The sequence below is a fragment of the Enhydra lutris genome, unplaced genomic scaffold (genome assembly GCF_002288905.1).
Source record: "Enhydra lutris kenyoni isolate GAN:26980312 unplaced genomic scaffold, ASM228890v2 scaffoldscaffold52, whole genome shotgun sequence".
In the NCBI taxonomy this organism is placed as follows: domain Eukaryota; kingdom Metazoa; phylum Chordata; class Mammalia; order Carnivora; family Mustelidae; genus Enhydra; species Enhydra lutris.
The window spans coordinates 3,442,709-3,467,112 of NW_019154136.1; the positions used below are offsets into that span (position 1 = coordinate 3,442,709).

General features: G+C 45.9%; 1 protein-coding gene across 2 annotated transcripts; it reads left to right on the forward strand.

The window, feature by feature from the left end:
• Positions 1-5,820: 5,820 nt before the first annotated feature.
• Positions 5,821-24,404, forward strand: LOC111157142 (gem nuclear organelle associated protein 8). 2 transcript variants are annotated; one of them, XM_022518398.1, is made up of 5 exons: positions 5,821-5,877; positions 9,396-9,476; positions 13,281-13,325; positions 13,957-14,401; positions 23,853-24,404. In XM_022518398.1, exons 2-5 carry the CDS (start codon positions 9,435-9,437, stop codon positions 24,107-24,109), a joined length of 789 nt encoding a protein of 262 aa, XP_022374106.1. In that variant the 5' UTR covers positions 5,821-5,877; positions 9,396-9,434; the 3' UTR covers positions 24,110-24,404. The 2 variants fall into 2 exon arrangements, with proteins under 2 accessions (XP_022374106.1, XP_022374107.1); XM_022518399.1 differs by having other exon boundaries at positions 9,396-9,455.

Sequence of the window (24,404 nt, forward strand, 5' to 3'; positions counted from 1 at the left end):
CTAATTAAAACCTTCCTTCCCCGATTAGCTTCAACCTAACACCCCCCCCCCCGCCCGCGCACTCCCTCCCCCCCCGCTGACCCGCTTGGATCCTGCTCTAAATGGCCGGAGCACCCTGAGATTTGGTCAAGGGCTTCGCAGAGAGAAAGCTAGAACCTTTTGCCGCCATCTGGTGGACATTTGCTGACAGCGGCTCCCGTCAGTTACTCGTGTATTACGGGACAGAGGACCCCCTGCTTGCGCGGAGCGCGCCTGTCCTCGGCTCCGACACTGTGAGCACACAGCGTCCATCTGTGAAGAGGGCCCAGTGGGCATTCTTGTTCCTCTAGTGACAGATGAAGATAGGCTCTGAGAAGTCGTCACTTGACCCAGGCCGCACAATTAGGAAGGGACAAAGCCAGATCTTTCATCCCCTAGAGCACTTCTGTCCATTTCACCACATGAACTCATGGTGTCCAGTATCCACGCCAAGCAAAATCGGAAAACACCGGGGAGTGGGGAGCAATGAACCTGACATTGCCCTCCCCCCGCCCCCGTAATCTATAGAGAGAATACTGCACAGTGTAGGTAGGTGTGTTTTACTTCTGTGTCATGACCCTTAAAGTACCTGGTGAGAAGAGAAAACATGCCATACGTGATATTATGCGCTTTAAAAAAAAAAAAAAAAAAACCCTTACACGTTGTTGGGCTCAAATGCTTTTAGCCAGTTGAAATAAACAGTATTATTTAGACATTAGCCTAATCCTGAGCTGGTGGATGGTATAACTTTTTTTAAAATGTGAAAGAATGGAGTTGGGAATGCAGTATACAAACAACACATTGTTGAACTTTAAGATTTACATGGGATGGCATATGTCACTCAAGTGTATGGCTGTGAACGCACTTCCCGGTTACTTTTTCTCCGTCGCTAACGCTATACACCTGCGCCCTCTGCTGCATGAAGAGGGTACTGCTTTGCAGAGCTCTACATAAACATAGTGCTTTATAATCCCCTCTTTAAACAAAAATTTTCAGCACTTGAATTGAGTAATATTTCACAAATAGTTGGTTCTATCCCACACCAATCCCCTAATCCTCTTTATAAATTACAATTAAAGAATCTCATCTACCGATGATTCAAAACTGTTAAAGATGAGCTCAGAACTATTAATATTGTCAGCTGATACTGACTCTTGTTATTTTTCCCAAAAAAGGACACATAATTAAATATCATAAAGTAAATATGGCTTAATCTTTCTAGAGTTTCCCATGTCTCAAGCAAATGCATAATGAATCCTTTCATCATTGTTTTTCAGTTTGCAAAGATCCACATAATCACAGTTACTGTCCCATTTCATTTCATTATTTCATTTAACCAGAACTGATTGCCATGCTAGGTCTGGGCAGCACAGAACCCAAGAAGGCATGGCCCCAGTTCTCAGGTTTGTCATTGGGTGGAGGATGCTAAGCCGTGAACTGATAATCATTTCTTCACAAGCCCCCCTAAGCTCTGTCACAGAGCCAGCTTCCTGGGGAAGAGTTGCCCAATAGGGATCTACCGCAGGAAGCCACTTGGCTTTATGTGTGCATGTATAAAAAAAAAAAAAGTAGTGTGTGTGTTTCAAATTATTAGCATAAAACAAAAGTGGGGAGGATGTACACTAATTATAAAGAATGGTTCTTTTTTTTTAAGATTTTATTTATTTATTTGACAGAGAGAGAGAGAGCTCACAAATAGAGAGGCAGGCAGAGAGAGAGGAGGGGAAGCAGGCTTCCTGCTGAGCAGAGCCCGATGTGGGGCTCGATCCCAGGACCCTGGGATCATGACCCGAGCCGAAGGCAGAGGCTTTAACCCACTGAGCCACCCAGGCGCCCCAAGAATGGTTCTTTTAAAGTCACAGTGCTGGGAGGAATTCTTCTTGTTCTCCTTCGTGCTTAGGTACATGTGTCTTTCAAGGTTGGTGGTTTTCTTCTTGTGTTTCGTTCTGTGCACTGAGCACATATTACGTCGCTGTTTGGGGAGGGAGAATGTGGTGATGGCAAAAAAAAATAATAATAATAATAAAGAGGATATGGCCAAGAGCATCAAATCCCGTGGCAGTTTCATTTTTGTCGGGAGTGAGGTCCTCTGTGGAGACAGAGGGACAGGAAGGTGGGGCAAAGATGACAAGAAGGTGAGAGCGGGCGGAAAAGTGTAGGAGAGGCCCTGGGGGAGGGGGCAGAGGCTGCCACTAGGCAACCCTCCTGGGAAACTTGATGCGCAGAACAAAGGCAAAAGAAATGTAGAAAAAATTAAATGTCCTTCCAACTTGCAGCCCATTGACAAGTACTGGAGACAGGCAGAGTGACCTTCCTGCAGGAACTCAACTGCCTCGCTGTGAATACCTTGCTAGAGGCAAAAGGCAACCTTGACATTAAAGGCAAGCTTGACATTAGCCCGACCTCCAGGCTGTAAAAATCCCTTTGGAAACTTCCTTTATCGCTACCCAGCCCAGTACCCCAAGATATGTGTTAGCGATCATCCTCCCAACCTGTGGCCCACGGATATGCATCTGAAGGGTCTTGTGACTAAGGTCTTACCAGACAGTCCTAAATGACCTTAATGACCTTATCTTAACAGCAGCCTAGCCCCCTCACGGTCCTGAAAACCTTGCTCCCAAATTCCTTACAGACTGACACTCTCCCTAACCCCCTCCCAGCTTGAGCGTGTGTAATCAGTCACTCCCCACAGTCTCCCTGCAGCTTTCTGCCCACAGGTCCTGCCCCTGGACTTTAATAAAACGACTTTTTTTTTTTTTTTTTTTTTTTTTTTTTGCCAAGAATTCTTTCTTGACCCTTTGCTCCTTTAGCTCCACTCCCTTGACCGAGGCAAGGGGAGTGGCTCCTAACCAGCTTCTTGACAGCACTCAGGCCGCAGAGAGGGACCAGGCGTGGGGAGAGCCAGAAAGCCCCCAAGAGATGAACTATGGCTTCGCATACCTAGCACGATCATCCACACCTGTTCACCCCTGAGCAGGACTTTGGGCCCCCCCAGTACCACAGTCTGAGCCTATTCCGTGCGCCTTAATGCTTTAGGCAATGACCTCTATAGATTCCCTTGCCCTGGGGGATTTAAAGAAATTTCACATCCGCTTCCCGAGCCTTCGGGCCCTCAGTGAGTCTCATCTCCAGGTGCCCGGTACTGTCCTCCTGTTTCTCCCCGACGTGCCCCGCCCAGTCCCGGGGGCAGGTGGCCTTAATAGACTGTGGACTCTTAAGTACTCTGTAAAAAAGCAACAGTCCTCAGCGGGGAGCGATGTGGCCCCTAAGGGACATGTGGTAATTTGGGGTTGTCACCAGCGGAGAGGGTAGGGATGGCGGGGTGGGGGAGGGGGGTACTGCTGGCCTCGACATCCTCTGGTGAACAGGACGGCGCCCACAGTGAAGAATTATCTGGCCCCGAACGTCAATAGTGCTGGAGCTGAAAAACCCTACTTTAAAGAGTTCCTCGTCTTAAAGAGGAGGACCCTTCAAGTTTGGCCAAAATCCACTTAAGGGTTATTTATAATTTGAGGTTTACACCCGACAAGAGAGAAAGCCCATTCCAAGCAAGCTGGCGAAGAACGGTAGGATTTATAAATTTCCACCAGGCGGCGCTACAGCACAAAAGAGGGTGAAGAACTGTAGGATTCGTGAATTTCCACCAGATGGCGCTCCAACACAAGAGAAAAATCCAACATTCTGAATCTCTTTGACAGCAAGCAAAGTAATATGCTATTTAATACCAGAGTATTCTCATTATTTATATTTACAGCCACCCACGGTACTACAGCATACATACTGGTATTGCTCCAGTAACCTCTCTACCTGAAATGTACCCCCAGCAAGCCTGCTTTGTTCTGTGTTTCCAAGCGGCCCCTTGAGCTCGTTCGCCCTGATATCTTACCGCTCTTCTCTCTTGCCTTCCTCTCCTGGTGTGGTTTCTTCCATAAGGCAGAGATTCCAAGAGGCACAAATGATTTATCAGTCTCAATCCATAGCTGACTTTGCAAGGAAGACCCCACGCTCCTACCATCCCCTTCCCATTCTATCCATAGAGATCTCATTCTTTCCACTCTATCCAAAGAGATCTCATTCTTCCCACATCTATTTTCTGAAAAGGGGAGGAAGGATGTCGTCTAAAATAACAGCCCTCAGGGCGCCTTGGTGGCTGGGTTGTTAAGCGTCTGCCTTTGACTGAGGTCATGATCCCAGGGTCCTGGGATGGAACCCCTCATCGCATGGGGCTCCCTGCTCAGTGGGAAGCCAGCTTCTCCCTCTCCTCCTCCCCCTGCTTGTGTTCCCTCTGTCGGTGTGTCTCTCTCTGTCAAATAAATAAATAAAAATATAACTGCCCTCAAACCATACACCTTTTCTGGCCCTTACCTTCCTTTATGTTCTACATATAACCAAGATATACAATGACATTATCTACCTGGTCATTGTCCATGCTGTACTCAAAAAAAATGTTACTTTTATGAGGACAAAAACTGTCTTGTTCACCACTGTATATCTGGTAAATAGTATACCAGTGTCCAATAGGAATACACAATGATTCGTGGGACATACGTCATTTCAAATGTTCTAGCAATCACATTAAGAAAGTAAAATGAGAGTGAGTGCTGTTAAGTGTGTAAACCTGGCGATTCACAGACCTGTACCCCTGGGGATAAAAATGTATTACATGTTTATAAAAAATAAAATAAAAAAAATTTTTTTTTTAAGTAAAAAGGAAAAAAAAGAAAGTAAAAAGAGAAAGGTGAAAGTAATTTTAACCTCATTTTATTTAGCCTAAACAGTCCTTCTCTAACATATTATCACTAGTAAAACGAGGTATTTTACATTCTTTGTCGAATCGCAGGCAGCCAGTACGTATTTGTTAATCTTCTATACTGTTTGATTCTTCCGTAATATAGGATTACGTGGTAATATTCACGCCGTGCGTACAGCCTGAATGACTTAGCCATTTGCTCTTATTAGGCACTTAAGTGTTTTCGTTTTCGCTTTAAAAAATTCTGCAGTGCACATCCGGTTTAACATCTGTTTTTCCTTGGAATAAGTTCCCAGAAGTGAAAATTCTCAGACAAAAGTATGCCCTTTTTAGGGCTCTTGCCACGGTTTGCCCAATTACCCCAGAGGAGATATGGCCCTTAGACTTCGGTGGGTTTCGCTTGGTTATTAACGAATCCTCTGTGATGCTAACCTGTGATACCTGTGATACAAATAACGTTAACAGGTACTAACTTCGGTCTGCTCTACCGCTCCAGGCACTGTGCCCTAGGGACTATTCCCATCTTTTGGGCGAGAATCCGAGGCTCCCGAGGTTAATAAACTAAACGCTACTTCCAACACGCCGGGGCGTGTTCTCCTGGACCAGGACCTCAAGACTTGCCAGTTTAAAAAAAAAAAAAAAAAAAAAAAAAGAGGAAAGGCTAACTAAAGACAAGAGGGGGAAGATAAGGGAGCTGAGACAAGGGCGAAAAGTCGACAGTCAAGGAACTTGCCCAGGGACAAAACCGTCGTCTTCCCGGCGCGCCACACGCGTCAGCGGAGATACAGGTGCTAGACCCGCGCCGCGACCCCGGAGCTGCGCGCACGCCCTTGGCCCACCACCTTCCTCCAGCCCCTCCCGACGCTCCGCCCCAGAAGGCGGAGCCTCATCCCACGACTGTCTCCCACGTGGCGCAGAACGCGGAGCGGACGTGGCGTCAGCGGCGCCGTGCGCGGACTTCCGGCGCTCACGTCATGTGATCCGCGCCGGAAGTGCATTTCTGGTCTCCCGGGCAACAGCCCCTCCCTCCCGTGCCCCTTCTGTCTCCTTACAGGAAGTAGGTCCCTGCTCGCCCACCGCCCGAGATCCGCGAGCTACGAGCCCACGAGGTGACTCCGGGGACGGCTGGGTTTCCTTTGGGGAGTGAGGGAGGAACATGGAGGCACCGAAGCCTGGCTTCCTCAGATACCGGGAGAGCCGAGGACTTGCCTGTCACGTTGTCGTAATTAGCCTCATCTCGCGGGGCCCGTGAGATTCCTGAATTATTGCTGGTTAATTGTGACGGGGGACTGGTTCCAGAGACTCTCAGCCGCCGTGCTTCGCAATCGGAGGATGGCTTTTGTTGCTCGGGGGCCCATCCCAGATCAATTAAATTCGAATCTGTAGAAGTGGGACCCAGGCATCGGTATTTTGATGAAACTCCCCCACGTGATTCTGAGGTGCTGAGTAACAATGTGTTAAGCTAAGTCTGTAAAGTGAATTCGGGCTCTGGCCATACAGCCCGGAATCTGAACAGAACTTCGCCCAGGGCAGCCTCATCCTTGGAGGGATGTCTGGAATATCGGCCCATCTACTCAAAACTTAGGGTTTTCTTTCCCCCCCCCCCCTCACACTTCGACCTCTGTGGGAGGTCAGAATTTTGGTGGAACTTACCTAGGGAACGTATGGCCACTGTGGTCTTTTATGCGCCTTACCCGTGGAGGTGGAGAAGGTCTTTGCCCACTTTTCTTCCTCAGTAATTAAGTGGAGTTGAACTAGGGACCAACGAAGTACCTTTTAGCTGTGAAATCCTGGGAGTTCCTTAGTACAGATCAGATGGTTCTGAACAATTTTATCTTTATCAGGAATGATTTTTAAAGCTGTTTCATAGGCTAGGTAGGTTCTTGTACCAGAAGTCAGGACATTACTAGAAACTCTAGGCTAAAGATTAGTAACACTTCTGGGGTCGTTTACTCTCAGAGTTTCCATGAATTGTGGGGTGGAGATAACATTTACAAATACAACTTATAAATACAGTTTGTAAGGGACCCCTTTGGGATGGCAATGCGAAGAGCTGCCCTATATTTTTAAAGATCGTTGGGTAGTGACTTGGGATAGGTGTAACTGAAGACAGGTTCACAGAAGGTGTACAGATCTCTTCTGTGTTCATTGCTGGGAAAGTATATAAACTAAAGGTCCAGAGAGGAATTTTCATTCTAAAACTGTTTTTACAGATGGTAAAGGATTATTTTGGTTTTTAGGATCCAGCATTTAAAGATGGGGTGAGAAGAGAAGGATGGGAGAAAATTGAACAATTAAGGCCAGAGTGGAGGCTGGAGAGATTACAAATTCGGTGCAGAACTCTTGGACCCCTTCTCTCCAATGGGAAATCCACCCATAGAACAGTTGGACACGTGAAAAAAAGAGCATAACTGTGGTTGATCAAAGATCAGATGAATTGAAAATAGTTTTGAAACCCTACTAATGTATTTAAACGTCTGCTTCCTGAAAAGATTTGTGGCTTTACGGGTTACTTGAATGACTAGCTACTTTGTTTACTTAGGGAGGGTAGAAGGAGGAGAGACTATTATCAGGAAACCGCAATCTCAGCAGCATCTAAAGGCAAGAAAATACAGCTGTGGTTTTTATGCTGGAAGGAAAATGGGAAATTTAAAAGAGATAGATTACAGAATCAATGCCTACAAGTAATTTATTAAATGAGTGGGACGTAGTGCTGTATCAATTCAGGAAGCACAGCGATCAAATGGAATTACCATGTATGTGTTTATAGAAGTAAACTTGAAATAAAACCTCTGAAATCTGCTGGTGGGCTTAACCACTTTAAACGAGCTATGGCTTTTGCTGATAGGCTCTGAACTTGCATGACCTGCCTGTTCAACCCTTAGTCCTTTACAGTCACACCAGCTTTTGCTTTGTGAGGGATACACTTGGAGTGAAGTGAACTTACCCGTTTCCTCTTTTGAGTTGTATTGCTAGTATGCCCTTGGTTATCCCAGTTTTCACCTCTTCCGTTGCCTGTTGTGTTCATGATCAGAGGGTCACTTTGTCTTTGAGTGGCCTCACATTTCACTTAAGATCTTGACATTAGCCACCTGGGGATTTGGTGAACTTGCAAATAGATCTGCTCACAAATCCATCACCCTGCTGACAAACAACAACGTTCTGTGGGTGGAAGGTTATTTGTATTTTTTTTTTTTTTTTTTTAAAGAACACTTTACATCCTTTCAGTCTTTCTCTTTCCCCATGCTGGGCCTTCCTTTGTGACATTACTTCTAACTGCGACATCCGGAAGAGAGTAAATTGGGGGTTTGGGGTTGAAGGAATGAAAAGGAAATAAAACTTTTTTGGCTCCCTCGCCCATCAGTTTTAACAGTGGTTGTTATAGACAGGTGTAGGCTCTCTGAACTGGATATTATGTGCCCTTGTGGGAGGCTCGTGTCTGGCCATAAGACAGAGCCTGGACTCCTGAGGGTGGGAAGACATTCAGTCTCGAGCCATCTTTGTTGTCCACACTACCCGGCAGGGACCATTCTGAGCTGCAGGAGGGAGTCCCTGAGGGCATCAGGCTAGTTGAAACTGCCGGCAGACCACTGGGGGTGGCAGGAAGCAATGCTGTCAGAAAACTTTTTTATTATCTTAGTTGAGGAAGTTACTACTGATGTATGCATTCTTGGAAGACGTCTTCTCTGATAGGGTTATTACTACAAATACAGAAATGCCTTAGAACCACAAATGACTCAGTTCATGTAATTTCCATTTCTCATTGTACCTTCATTTATTTTGAGCAATTTCCAGCAGACCCCCTTCTACCCTGAAACATACACCGAAGGCCTACATTAGATCCTCGAAATTACATGTTTGGTTCAGAGAACCAGATCGCTGGGAGCCTTACTGGAAAGGTTTGACCTTAGGGACTTTAGCCAGCATAACTTAATGACTGACTTCCAGTTTGTTCCTATGCAAAAAAATCAAAGCAGGTGAGTTTTCACGTATTTAATTTTCAGAATTCTACTGGAAAAGGAGGATAGAGAGGAAAATGCAGTTGCAGAGTACACATTATTATCTGAGGGGAATTTCTGTTTTTATTTTATTTATTGGTTGCAATGACACATCCTAGATCCTATATTTGTAGGAATAGAAATATACAGTAAAAAGAATATGTACACTGTCACTACCTTTCAACAAAGCCACATTACTTACTTGTGGAATTTTTTAATAACTTGATGGAAATAGTTGGATTTTTTCCATTAAAAACAACAAAGTTCTTGTCTGTTATTCCTCATGTATATTTATGCATTTAAAAATACATCTCTAGGATAAGCAGATTCATTGAAGAATGCACGTGTTTTTTTAAAAAGGCTATATGGGAAAATACATGGTTTAAGACCCAGGGCACTATCTTGCCAGTGGGCCCCGGGCCTCGGCAGCGTTTCATGAATGACCTCAGCGCTGTTTTTTTCCTTCCTCCTCTGGTGGTTGAGGACAGATAATGAATTTGGTCTCTGTGCTCGCCCGGGCTCAGCTGGGTAGTGACTATTATGCCATTGTGCTCACTGGGGAGGGCTGCCGGTTTGGTGGTACTGTGGATCCCGGCCTGGCCTGACATTGCCATTCTCTTTTCTTTCAGTTCCACCATCCCATTAGGAGGAAAGCTGCTGTTCAGTCCATGAAGACGTGTGCCGCAGGAGTAAGAGACACTCCCAAAGAGGTGGCGAATGAAAGATAAAATTAAAGACCTTTGAAAGGCATCTAAATCTGCTGTGACCATAAACTTGCTTCTCTTTGAACTGGTGGCAGAAAGTGTTGCTTTAATGTCTAGAATTAGTTTCATGTTGGCTTTTCAGAAACCCAGGCTTTTTTTTTTTTTTAAAGGTCCTTAAGTTCTCCATGTAGAAAGAGTAGCCGGTTTGAAAAAGTTAACAGGACCCATTCTTAGAGGAGGTTATCGCCTTTCCTCGGGAGCTAACTGATGCACCTAGCAGGAAGGAATATGTATTCTTTCTTCCAGGGAAGAGAGTCTGGGAGCTCTCTCCTGCTTCCCGTCCTTATGGGGTTGCTGTCCGTGGCAACTAGTAAGGTCTCCATCAGAAATCATGGCACTACATGTGCATTATAAGCCCAGTTGATTTCAGGAGTTTGGTGGGTTTTTTTTAATTAAGTCTTTAAATATTTCTGTAGATGTTGAAGAAATGGTCCAGTTTCCTTATTTAGTTATTAAGATGATTCTTTTGTCCCAGATACTAGGAACTGGTCACCAGGATTCCTGGTGGTCATCATCACCGTTGTCTAGCTTCCACTAGGCTTACTCCAAGCCTAATCATGTACGAGACGAGAGAGAATCACAAAGTTCCTCCACAGGTGGCCAAGTGGGGAATGAGCAGCGATGAGAGTATTCACGTGAAGCTGGGCCTGGCAAAGGATGGCCCACAGCTTGTTTTTGTTCCTACCTGGGAGCTAAGAATGGTATTTCCATTGTCAAAGGGTTGTTTTTGAATTTATTTATTTTTAAATTTATTTATTTGTAAAGATTTTATCTATTTGAGAGAGAAAGAGCATGAACTGGGGGAGTGACGGGCAGAGAGTAAGGGAGGAACAGACTCCCCACTGAGCAGGGAGCCTGATGCGGGGTTGGATCCCAGGTCCCCGAGATCATGACATGAGCCAAAGGCAGACATTTAACCAAGTGGGCCACCCAGGCATCCCGGGTTGTTTTTAAATTAAAAAAAAAAAAAAGAATATGAAGAGTGTGTGACAGAGACTATATGTGGCCTACAGGCCCCAAATACTTAGTATTTGGCCCTTTACACAAAAATTTTGCTGGTATAAAATACCAGGAGTAATGCTGGAAAAAGCAAACCAAGAATTATAAAGCTGCATGCAAACCGCTACTCCTTTAGACATATTTTTCTAGACCTTCTTTCATTTCCTTTCTGAGAATTTGCTTAATTTGTCGTTCATTCTCAGGAACTACTTTCAACTGAATATCTGTAGGATTTTAGGAATCTTAAAATACTTACAGTGTAAAACTCTATGATAGACAGGTTTTGGAATTTGGGGAGGGGGAATAATAGAGCCAGGGGTAAATGAGCATATGCGACACATAGCTCCCGGGCTCTTAACTTGCCGGAGGCTGGTGGCGGATTTGCTCAGAAGTGTCCCAGCGGCCGAAACGGGAAGCACTATCAGAATAAAATCGATGTCAGAGATGCCTGTATTCCATCATTAAGATAAACTCAGCTTTCTTTAACAGCCTGGGTCTTGAAAGCGTCCAGTGCCTTAGCTGACTAGGTGGTCTGCTTCATAGGTCACTGGCACACCAGGCTGAATCCGAGCTGCTTGTGCTCCAAACCCTGGAACCGGCTTCCTTCTCGCAGAAGCAGTCAGGGCACGCCTTGTGTGATCTCTGAGACCGTGTAACATGGTGGCTCTTTTAGCAAGTTATTTGTCAAATCAAAGGCATAAATAAGTAGCCTCTCCTCAAATTAGCTCTCCGTGCCCCCTTTTAATCACAGCCATTGACATTTGAGCAGCCTGGTGAACGTGATGAATTACACCAGAGCCTCTTAAACAGTCGCCTACTTGATGGCACGTGCCTACACTTCCAGCTCTGCAAAGTGCAACCTCTCCTAAGCCATCTTGCACATTTTCAGAATACTGGTACAAAGACTTTTAAAGCCAGGCTGGATTTTCCCAGTTATAAATAAGAGCAGGATTTCCCAAGGTCTGCAGTAGTGTTCGGTGACGATAAAGTTTATGGCATCTTTGAGGCTGAAGCCAGACCTTCCCAGTTCGGGATAATTAATATTTACATTGATCTGGTTCTAAGTACGTTTTACGAGGCATTGAAGTCTGGATTCAAAACTGAATTTCCAGAAGACACACAGATGCCCTGTAGACTTTTCAAATTCAATTCCTGTGCTACTTGTTAATCTCTAAAACAAATTTGATCAAGACACACATTAAAGTTCACTTTAATGGCATTATGTGCTGCAGGCTCTTAGAAAAAATGCTTAGATTTCGGTGATACAGATATGAAACCGGCCCGGAATGAATTAGCCGCTTGCCGGCCGCACCTGTAAGTGGTGCAGTGGTACTGACGTCTACCGTAATTTCGTTTGTGCAGCGCTACTTCTCTGGGTGGTTAACCCCTTAATTGTATTGACTTTTGTTTTTCCTCAGTAGCTTGTAAAGCACATAGGCAGGTAGCCAGGTTTTCAGATAATGGCTCACGTTTTAAACCTTTAAATTGTAGTTTTGTAAGTATTGCGAACTTAATTTACACTTACATTTTCACTGCGTGGATTCGCTTTTTTCCAGTTCACACTCACTGCGTGTGTGTATTCTTGAATTTAGAACAGGGAATAAGAAGTGCGGGCTGTGTTTAAGATATATTTACAGAAGATCAGGTCAGCCCTCTTAGAAATAGCCTGTTGGAAAGCCTATTGTATTTAAAAAGAAAGTGAATGGTTCTCTTCAGGCTAAATCTTAAAAGATGTGGTCAATTTAACAGCGCAGTTTTCCACATTAACCATAGCAGAACATCTGATAGAGATTACAAAATAAGTCAAGTTTATTTCTTAAGGCTTAGAGATTTTTAAATTCTGCCCTCTCGTGAAGTGAAGGAGGAAAAAACAGGCCTCCTTCTGTATCTGATTTCCCAGAGTGTCAACATCCAAGTAGCTGTTGGCTCAGCACCACATTGTGTTAGTGGTTTCATCTCACGGATGCTTCCGTTCTCGTGCATTTTAGGATACTGCTTTTTTTTTTTTTTTTTTTTTTTTTTAATTTTAACTTTTTTAAGTTATCCCTGCACTCAGTGTGGAGTTTGAATGCATGACCCTGAGGTCAGGAGTTGCATGCTCTACAGAATGAGCCAGCCAGATGCCCCAGGATGTTTTAACTTTCTTTTTTTAAGTGTATCCTGACATGCCGTGGCATTTGAGTAGCTCTGAACTCCTGAGCAGGAAGGAGAAAAAATTGTTTTAAGTAGCTCACAGAAGATATCGCTGCAGATTAAACCTTACCTTTAGGTATCTTCTGCCACGCCAGTATATCACAAGCAGGTAGGCAGGGGCGAAAGGAGTAAATCCTGGCCGAGCAGGGCTGCTGAGCAAAGGCGTTCTATGCAGGCGATTGGTGGAGAGTCTCCGGGGAACAGTTTCTCCTGCAATGATGCAGAGTGCTTAGGCACGAAGAGTCATATATTATTAGTTCCTGTTCTGTATTAATATTTTTAATACCGGTCCTAGCCACTAACTGTATGGTGCTTTCCAGTCTTTACTTCCAATAGGTAAACAAATACTTGAAAAATGCAGTGTCCTTTGAGCCACTTAATCATACCTAAGGGGACCCCTCCCAGGTGCCAGGGCCCTGTAGCGTATGTTGGGTGAAGACCAGGTGTGGTGTTCAGAAGAGCCAGCCTCTGAGGGGCTGCTCTGTAAACCCTGAAGTAGCCACAAGTGTCCCCCACGTGCACCGACCAGATGTTTGCACTGTGCTTGTTCTTTCCTAGTTTCAGCGCCCACTTGGACTTCCACAACCAGAGATGACAGCAAAGGTAAGTTGTTGTTGTTGTTGTTGTTGTTTTTAAAGTTTTGGTTTTTTTTATTAACTCATGAGCAAAGGGTAAATTTTAGCCATTAGGGTCTTGGTATTCTCATCCCATGACGGAGAAGACCAAAGAAACAAATACATCCAGAAGGGAAAAGTAAAAGCACCAGTGGGTTGCTAGCAATCAGGTTGCTAGACAGCTGTTGTCCAGCTACTGAGAGTGGCCCAGACCCGCAGATGTTAGGGGGGTAGTGAGGGAGGGACCAGAGAACATTAGTCCATGTGGTTCTTGGAACTAGGCGCTAGGTTCCAGTGGGTAGAGAGGCCCAAGGTGGTTGATGTCCATATCTCTCCGTGCATCTTACCTAAAAATGATAATCATTAGCCTCTGTCCCCATTTTATTGTGGCCATAACGTTAAACTGAGTCCTGTGCGTACGTCATGCACATGCACGTCGTGTCCGTTGTGGGCATGGACTTGTCCTGCGTCCTCTTTGGCCCAGTGGTAGCATCCTGACGTAGAGTCAGTATTTACTAGATACTCCATAGAAAACGTGTTGTTTAGCCAATTCAGTACTTGAGGGTTCTCTTGAGGAAGGACTGTGTGGCATCTGGCTTCCACCTCCCTTTATTCTATAGGTGGCGTCCTGGAAAGCCGCTGAGCCTTGGTCTTTTCATCCAGTCTATGCAAGGTACTGGCGCCATTATCACCAGGCCATGGCCTGGATGCGGAGCCACCACAGCGCCTACAGGAAGGCGGTGGAATCTTACTGCAGTTACCCGTGGGCCTTCCCTCCTGCAGCTCTTCCCCAGAGCCCTCCCACGAACAAGGCCAAGCCTCAGCCCTCTCGTGACCATCACCCGGCCTCCACGGACTCGCACTGCGTTTCTTCACCTTCTAGAAGGTCCGGGCAGCATCCAGCAGCCCGCCCCAGAGAACACCAAGCTTGGCCTGCCGAGGAGGAGGAGGAGGCGGCGGAGTCCGAGTCAGACGGGGGTGTGGAGTGCGACCTGAGCAACATGGAGATCACAGAGGAGCTGCGCCAGTACTTCGCCCAGACCGAGGCTCACCGGGAAGAGCGACGTAAGTGTGCACCCCCCCTGCGCGCTTCCTTTCCTCACCCTGCCTCTCGCACTGCCTTCTTCCCTCGAGTTGTTTTGTAACTTCCTACCAAACCACATCCAGTCCCACCTCAGCTCTGTCAGCTTCCAGAGGTATTTTCAGACAGGACTTTTTTTTAGCTCTAGAACAAGACTTGTCCCAGTGGTACCTCTGCCGTCTACTGAGTAGCAGACCGCAAATCGGGGGGTGTGCACGGGGGTGTGCCTGTGTTCCCTTATCTACCCCCAGCCCCTCAGGGCCGTGCCACCCATTTCACAAATGAAGCAAGTGACCTTTCAGAAGGTCCGTTGACTTACTCCATGGTACACAGCTAGTAACGAGCTATTGGGGTTCAAATCGAGGTCTGTCTGACTCCCAGTTCCTGTGCTGCTTCCTCTAGCACAAACTTAGGGATTAGGTTTTGTCCCTGAGCCTGCTAGGTTTTTTTAAAATACTGCTGTCACCTCACCCCTACACAGCTCTGAGACTTCCCTTGCTAGCGAGCTACCAGGCCTTAGTTTTTAAGCGGCATCAGAGCAGAGGTCGGTGTGAACCTAAACAGCCACAAAATGTCTGGGACTCAAACCTTTCTGGTCCGATCCCGCATCGAAGCAGTCTGCTGTTAAGGTTATAGAAACATGATAATGCTTTTCCCTCTTCCATGGCAAAGCAGGAATTTCCTTTTTTTTTTTTTTTTTAATAATTTCTTACCAAGTTCCTACAAAGAACTAGAACTATGAAAATTCACCAGACTGTTTACATTTGAAGTGTCTCAAACAGATACACAAGTGCTTTTCTCCTTATAACCAGTATCTAGTCTCAGTATTGTTTTTATTGAGTTCTAATTATATGATACTTTACTTAGAATGTTTTTAATAAATAGAAAGAAACAAGATAAACAGAAACATGGAAGTCTGGGAATGGCCAAGATGGGGTTCCATCTTTGATTGATCTGTGTTTTCCTGATGATGGGCTGATCGATCCCCGCAGGGTGCCAGGAACTGAGAGGTGGACTTTGTATGAGGTATCGTGCCTTTTAGTGTCTGAAAAGTATACAGCGATGAAGGAGAGGAGGTGTTCCAGCATGTCCACGTTCGGCTGGAATGCTGTTTTTTTATAGCTTTGGAAAAAATATGATGGATGTGGGGTTTCTTTCTTTTGTCCTTACTAGAGGGTAAAATAACATGTTTCCCTCCACAGATTGATATGCATATGATAGCAGTTCTAATTAGGGACGGAAGCAAACCCCAATCATCCAAAAAGCCATTTTGAATTATCTGCTCATTTAAAATAAACTTGATACATAGTTATTCAATAAAAAATAGATGTGATGATAATGAAAATAAAGTAACGAAATGTGTCTTTCTGACGTCAGCAGTTCAGTTACAGATATGGCTAAGAACCGTTCTTCCTCTTGCCTTGGTCGGGTAGAATTCTAGGTAAGTTTAAAAAAAAAAAAAAAGTCCTAAAAATTACCTGCTAAGTTGTGCCTGACACTTAATACTGGTTTTGAATGAGTGAATGATTTTGGTATTAATTATGAGCCTTAAATCAGGGTTTTCAAGTATCCCATAAAGTGCTAAGCTAGCTGTGCTTGTGCAGGACATTTTACAAAGTGAGTTAGGCTTTGATGAACTTTGTATTTGGTTTTATATTATTCCCATATCCGCTGAGTTGACCTCAAGGCTCCAGATTGCACTGTTGTCATCACTGTGGTGGGTTGAATTTTGTTCCCTAAAAGAAAGATCTGTTGGAGTCCTAACCTTCCCCCACTCCAGCCTCAGGATGTGCCCTCATGTGGAAATAGAGTCTCTATGGAGGTAACCAAGTTAACATGAGATCTTTAGGGTGGGCCCTGATCCAGTACAACTAGTGCCCTTCGAAAAGGAAACATGTGCACGCAGAGGTAGACATGCACCCAGGGAGAAGGCCACAGGAAGCCTGGAGTTCTGCCGCTGGAAGCTAACAGAGAGGCCTGGACCAGATCTTCCCTAGCGGCTTCAGAAGGGGCATGGCCCTGCTGCCCATGGCTTGACCTCAGACTTCTGGCCTCCACACCTGTGAGATGAGAAATTTCTGTTATGCTAAGCCACCCAGTTTGTGGTGCTTTGTTACAGCAGCCCTAGGAAACTAATGCAATCCTCCTGTGAGAATTTTCTTTGTCCCAACATGCAGTCTGCGAGTGGGACATGAAGTGAACTACACAGGTCTTCCCATCCCTTTGGAGAAACTGTTACTTACTTGTTTTACCGTGATGTAGACAGCAACCAATAAAAAAGGGAATTTTGTGAAAACCCGTACAGCCTTCATCTTCAACCTCATTCTTCCACGTATACGTTATTATTAATAACAGTATACTGAGCGAGCTGTGGCGGAAGCGCTCACGTTAGAGTCCCACCCGCCCCCGCCACTCATCAGCTAGAGGCACTTAGCTTGTGGGTCACCTATCCTGGTCAGACTGTGCCTCAGTCACCTGACCTGTGAAAGGGGATCCTAATCAGTAGAGTGGTAATTATGAAGATTCAGTGAGATAAAAAACGATAAGTGAGAGAACCATGCTTGGCACGAAGTCAGTGCCCAAGAAATGTTAGTTAGGGTTAGTTGCTGATAACTCATCCTTTAGTGTGTGTCATTAACCAAATACGGATTTTACTCCGATGCTGTGTTAATTAGCGCTTGACTGAGAGTTTGCGTATTTTTTTTTTAAAGATTTTATTTATTTATTGACAGACATAGATCACAAGTAGGCAGAGAGGCAGGCAGAGAGAGAGGAAGGGAAGCAGGCTCCCTGCTGAGCAGACAGCCAGATGCGGGGCTTGATCCCAGGACCCTGGAATCATGACCTGAGCCGAAGGCAGAGGCCTTAACCCACTGAGCCACCCAGGCGCCCCGAGAGTTTGCATATTTTTAGTAAAGATGCTCTGTGGCTTCAAAACAAAGTCATTTCTGCTCTGCACTTTCTAAATTCTTAAATTGACTTAGAGTCTTTAAAAAGGAAAAGAATTAAAGTTTTGGTGTCGATCCTATTTAGTCATTAACATAGTTTCATCAAAGTAGTCATTAACACAACTTTTAGTCCATTTCAAGGACATTCTTGCCTGATGTAACAATATAGGAAAATGCATGGAAAAACCCACTTCCATATTACTAATAACAGCACTAAACGCACCGAGCTTCTGCTTCTTCGTGCATTGTAAATGTGTAGTTGTAGCATAATTGAAAACTGCTTGTCTTAGGGTCTCCACAATGCTTTTGTGTCCTGCGGTCTGCCCTGGAAATATTACCAGGTCTTTGGGAGAAGAGGAGATGGTCTGGCAAGGGCGAGAACATGCTGTGGGGTCAGAGTCTGATCCGACTAGTAAAGACTTAGAAGCTCCTGGGGCCTGACCCTGTACCACCAAAAACAATGGGCATTATTTTTTTCACCAGCGCTTTCGGTGGCATATAGGATGAATACTGCCCCGTACTGTTCCTTCGAGCAATGCTGAGGGATGGAACTCAGATGTAAGCACTGTGAATGTCCGAGGTGCTTTCCGACCCATTACTTCACTAGAAGTGTTCGTAGAAGTTGCGCTATGTACACAGTTGGGATATATTTTAGGAGTGATTAGGGACCTGAGTAGTGTGAATACTTAGTTGAAAGTTGTTTTGTTTTGCTCTTTGAACCACTAGAAGCTACTTATTCAATAAAGGCAAATTCAGCTTTGAATAGAGATCATCTAGAGAACATAGAATTTTATGAAATGTATCACTAGCAGGGAAAAACATGGCTAAATTTAATTCTATTTTTCGGTATTACTTCCACAGGAGTCTATATGTTACATAATTCATCATCATCAGAGTCTTATTTAATATTTTCTTAGAATAAAATCCTTCATACTGGACAGCATGTTCCTGTTTATGATTACTGCTCTTCCAGATAATCTCTAACATATTTTAGCGATTAAAAAAAAAAAAACTAAGTAGGAAAATAAAGAACTCCTTCTGTGTGGTGGGAACAGACATGCTTTTGATTATATGTCATTTCCTAATGAGATACTTCCGTTATTCAGAACTTCACTGGTAACATTACTTATGGGAAAGTAGACAGTTCTGGAGTTTTAAAGGTCAGCTATGTTTTCAATTATTTCTTAGGAAAAATGTTTATTGTTAAGAAAAGTACCATGTTTTAGTCATAAATAACCATCAGTAGAGACTGCAAGGATATGGTCCTAATACTTAGAAGGGAGACAAGTGAAAGTTATCATTCCCAGTGCAGAAAGCCTCTGGAACAAACACCACCACCGTTGTCTCAGGCTTGAGCCAATCAGATATTATCCTCTGTGTTTTGGGGGTAACCGTTAGGTCAAAACAGAGACATATTCACAAAGAGCTTAAATCCAGTTGGGAAGAGGAGACAAAATCAAGTTAAAACTGATACCTAGGGGCACCAGGGTGGCTCAGATGGTTAAGCATCTGCCTTTGGCTCAGGTCATGATCCCAGGGTCCTGGGATCGAGCCCCACATTGGGCTCCCTGCTCGGCGGGAAGCCTGCTTCTCCCTCTCCCTCTGCTATTCCCCCCGCTTGTGCTCTCTCTGTTTCAAATAAATAAAATCTTAAAACAAACAAACAAACAAAAAAAACCTGATAGCTAGAAGAGCCATCTGTGGCCTGGTCCGTGTGTACCTTTGCAGTGACGAGTGGAGTCCGTGAACTCAGCCATGAGAGAAATTTCACGGGGTAGTGGTGGAAAATGGAGTATGCTCTAGGCTTGAGGGATGGGGTCCGTTGGGATCAAGAGAGAAAGAAAGGGGGTAAGTCCACTCCCCACTTAGCACTCAACGTGCTGTTCTTACCACAGGGCCCAGCAGTGCTTTTAGACATTAGCTGGGAGAGTTGGAAGGTTTAGACCACTTTTCATTACCAAACCTTCCATCAGTCCGCTGGAACCCCAGCCAGTTCACCCTCAGTCCACCCTCTGGGGAAAACATCGAGGATATAGTGAACGGCACGGTATTGAGTGAACCACTGTGCCGTCCTCCTGACCGAACACAGTTCCACCGCGCCATGTCCCATCCAGTCCCGATGCTCGAGGTACGGAAAACCAGTCGGAGTGAAGATGCATATAAAAGGCTGAAGAAAAGTGGAAGGGCAGGATGGAAGTGCGCTCTTATTCCGAAAACAGTAATTATCCACTGACTTCATTTGTCAGGGGGAGACGGATGGGAGGTGAGGACGAAGGCCCAGCAGAAACAGCTCCAGGTCTGCTGGCAAGCACCTGTGTTCCGGGTGTGTCGCTGACAAGCCAGGAGTGACAAGCCAGAAGCGAGTCACTTGTGACATAAATCAAGCCTGTGCTTGTGCTCGGTTGTGCTAAAATCATTAATTCTGGCAACATAGCAGAGAATACAGTCAGACATGCTGATCCTAGAAAAATAACATTGAAACTCACTTATCTTAGTGCTTTGTCTTCCAGAATGTTCTGCCTTTGGGCTGATTATCTGTGGAATACTGAATGAATGTTTTCCCGCTAAGTCAGGTCCTCTAAAATCTAAGTCACTCCTCGTGATTTTGTTTTCCTTTGTTAACTGTAAGTCCACATTGGTAGTAGCGTCATGTAAATTGGTAGATTGAGGGGGAAGATAGCAAGGTTATATATCCTGAACCCAGACAGGATTCAGTAGCGTTTGTCCTTAATAGGATGTTACTGTTTTCTTGTTTTAACCCTATATGCATATTAACCTTTATATTAGTTTCCTAGGGCTGCAGTATCAAATGAGCATAAATGGGCTCAAAACAACAGAAATATATTCTCAGTTCTGGAAGCCAGAAGTCTGAAATCAAGGTGTCAGCAGAACCCACTCCCTCCAAAGGTTCTGGGACTTTGCCTCCTCCCAGCCTCTAGTGGCTTCTGGTGTTCACTGGTCTGTGGGGACATAGTTCCAGTCCTGCCTCTTTGGTTACCTGGTTTTCCCCCCTGTGTCTCTGTGTGTCCTTTTCTGTCTCTCATAAGGACACGCTCATTGGGTTTGGGGTCCACACTCATCCAGTATGATCCCATCTTGATCCTCAATTACAGCTACAAAGACCTTGTTTCTTTAAAAAAAAAAAGGTCAATTCTGAGGTTCCATGTAGATGTGAATGTGGGGGGGACACTATTCAACTCACTCCAGCCCTGCATTAAACCTGAAATCTAATAATACATTCCAATTTTTTTTTAAAGATTTTATTTATTTGACAGAGAGAAATCACAAGTAAGCAGAGAGGCAGGCAGAGAGAGAGGAGGAAGCAGGCTCCCTGCTGAGCAGAAAGCCCGATGTGGGGCTCGAACCCAGGACCTGGGATCATGACCCGAGCTGAAGGCAGCGGCTTAACCCACTGAGCCACCCAGGCGCCCCCATTCCAATTTTTATTAGAATAGCCTATAGGAGAAAAAGCACTGGGGAACATTGATCCCACAGCTGTTTTCAGTAAAGAATGATCAGCTGCTCCGTGACACGGCACCTGTTCTGTCTGAAGTGTGATCTTCTCCTTCTCTGCTTCAGTCAGAGGATTCCCATCTGGTTGAGCCCTCACCTTGTTTTGACAGGAAGGAGAACTGCTAGTGATGGAGAAGCCTTTCCTTCATTGGGAGGAAGGAACAATAAATAGAAAACAGAATAAGTGATGCCTTCGAACGAGTATATTGTGTTCTGAAGTTTGCTTGGTCCCCTAAGTCGGTATAAGCTGAAGTACTTCCAGAAGCTAGCGGCAGCTTCCCATGTGCAGCCCGTCTGAGCACATTTGGTTTTAAGTGGACCGCTTTTCAAATTTGTAGTCTAGCCATAGGACTTTTTTTTAATAATTGTTTAAGTCAGTAGAGGCACGGTGACTCAGAAGTAAAGGAACGAGATCAGACCCCATCTCACTGGCGCCCCCATCTCCCTCAGCCTCTCTGCCGTGGAGGCTTCTGAGGAACCCTCTGGAGGGGGCTCTGCCCAGCGCCTCTTGAGATTTGACGATCTGTTTCTCTATCCCTGAGTTGTCATCATTCTTCTTTAACAGCATCTGCAAGAAACAGCCGTTTACAAACAAGAATGTGTGGCCTCTGTCCAGACTTTCTCTCAACAGTCATTTCCTGAGCACCTGCTTAGTGTCAGGCATTGTGTCCTCCTCGGCCTGGGGACGTCGGGGGCTGGTGAAGGTGACAGTGCCTTTTTCCCGTGCATGACTTCCACAGGCGGGTTTTAGCACTAGCCGGTCAGTGCAGGGGACAGGCTCCCTGCCCTTTAGGTCTGTGTTTTAGGGCACTTGCCCACCATGCTGGAAACCAGGAAAGCCGCAAGCTTCTTTCAAGGCTGGGAGAGGACAAGGGTTGAGTCTTAAATTTTCATAAGGAGACCCGAATAGGAAGGAGATACAAGAAAAGAATTGAGAACAGAGGGTTGTGTCTTTTATTCTGTTATTCTTACACGGAATGAGCTTCATAAGCTGAAACCCTGTGATGGTACCCCATGAGCACATGCCAAGTGTGAACTTGGAAAGCTACACTGGCTACGTGGACTGGCGGCTGCGCTTGGCTCCTTTTAACAGTGCTTCATCGACAGATGTCAGCCGTCAGAAAGCATCTCGATGTAGAATTGTTACACTGATTTCCTACCTGTAAGATAGTTTTGGTCAGAAGAGTAGCAGAACCATGGTAAATTATCAGGAAAAGAAAAAGAAAGATGCGAAAGGAAGAAGGTTAAATTCACGTATCCTGGCGGCAGAGAGCAACACTTGGTAAGATAGTGTGGATCCGGTGTTTATTCAGACTTGGAAATGTGAAGCCTCAGACTCACACAGGAAGTTGAACATCTGCTGTGTCACTAGATCTGTCGGTGAGGCTGATTATAGTCTTGGGACAAATGTGAAAGTAAAAGGACTGCAGTCTGGGAACCTCTGTCCTCTAGATGCACAGGCCCTGGGGCCCCACCGCAGGCCTCTCCCCACCCTCCACCACGGGATTGTTTCCTCCTGGCCCAGGAGGAAACGGGTCCAAGGGCTGGTAACAGCACAGGGCTCCCATAGGTGGCAGAGGGAACAGCTGTCCCTGGCTAATGTGGAAATGTCCCACTTTCAGAGGAGTGATCTTTGGAGGGTGGGGGTATACAGTGTAAACACCCGTGGGACAGGACAGCTCACATCCTAAGGTTTCAGACTGGCAAGACGACCAAAACCGAGAAACACGTGGTTACTGACCTCCCATTCGTTTGCACGTTACGCCCGTGTTTCGGTTCAGTTTTGCATTCCTCGGCAGGTCAGCCACGTCTCTCGTTTGCGGGGAAGGGAACAGTTACATCGCGCTTACCTGCTTGGTGGTCACTTGGCCTATCTGTAGGTGACCTCCTGCGGTTAGAGAGAAGCTACGGATGTGCTGAGAAGTGGCCACCCACGTTTTTCATGTTCCTGGGTGTCCAAAGCTCCTTCCCTCCAACTCCAAGGGGAAACGTGCGAATAACAGACTTAGGAGCATGGCTGCCTCGCCACAGGCATACCTTGCTGGTCGCTTTAGGAATGCGTGGTTTATGTCATTGTTTTATCCCCTGTAACCATCTTCACTCCTTCCTCGGTAGCAGCAGTACCTACAGATGGGTGCATCGTGTGCATTCTACTCTCCCGTCTCTCTGGTCCCGACAGAGTGGCCTACACAAATCTATCAGCTGGCTAAATTTTACCTTATGCAGGGATATGTTGTTTCTGTATACATAAGAATAGAAGTTCTGATACTGGGACTTGTTTTAGGAAAACGTGTACAGGGGAGAATACACTGGATTTCTTGCTTTACAAGAATCCATTTATATCAGTAGGATTAAAATCACATGGCTCTGTCACTTGAAATTTAGCCTATGCTGAGCTGTGAAGCTCTTCCTTCCATTGGCAGAATTAGCCTGGCTCGGCCCTGTCTGCTTGGGCAAGTGTCCTATTATCTGACTCCATTTCCTCGCGTGCTCCGTGCCTCCGTGTAGAAGGATCAGGGATCATCACTGCGATTCCCTGGTACCCGCACTTGCTCTGTTCCAGATCACCTAAAATCAGTACCTCGAACGCAGGGCTGACTTTTTCTCCCAGCACCTCATTTGTGGGCTGAACTACTACTTCTTGCAACCCTGGACTTTGCAGGAAGCGTTTCGTTTCCCTGCTGGCCTGGCACAGTGTGTGAATCGAGGCAAGCTGCGCCAGCCCTTCCAGAGGCGCGGCTTGTGGGCGGCCAAGCCGCGCAGGTGGAAGAGGGAGAGCTGTATTCGGGGCTCAGTGTGCAGGTTCGACGGTGCTGGGTAACATGTTTCTAGCAGGGTCGCCTCCCGGATGAGCAAATGGTGCATTTCCTAGGCATGCGGGCAGTGGTGTGCGGGTATCTGGGCGGCCGCCGCCACCTGGCCACACAACCGGCAGCCACAGCCTGCGCTCACCGCCGTGTCGGTTCGTTCTCAGGGCGGCAGCAGCAGCTGGACGCCCAGCGCCTGGACGACTACGTGAACGCCGACCATGACCTGTACTACAGCACCCACCGCTCGGTGCACCCCCCCTCCGAGAGGCCCGGCGAGCGGCGCCAGGCCGAGATGAAGCGCTTGTATGGGGACAGCGCCGCGAAGATCCAGGCCATGGAGGCCGCCGTGCAGCTGAGCTTCGACAAGCACTGTGACAGGAAGCAGCCCAAGTACTGGCCGGTCATCCCGCTCAAGTTCTGAGCCCGGGGCGCCACGTACCCAGCCATCACCCCCTTCCTTTTGGATTCACTGAATCTCTCCTGTGCATCTTCTCAGGGAAATTTCTCTTATACTGAGAAATCAGCATGTCACCAAAGTCCCAGGGGGCCCATCTCAGCGCTGGATGTAACACGTTGGCCACTTGAAGTCAGCAAGGTGTGTGCTGTTGCCAACATGAAAGATTTTCTGTTGATCCAAAATGATAATTTCATGTATCTCATGCTTTCATGTATATCACTGATACTCTCCAGTTCATTAAAGTCCTCACTTAGAGACA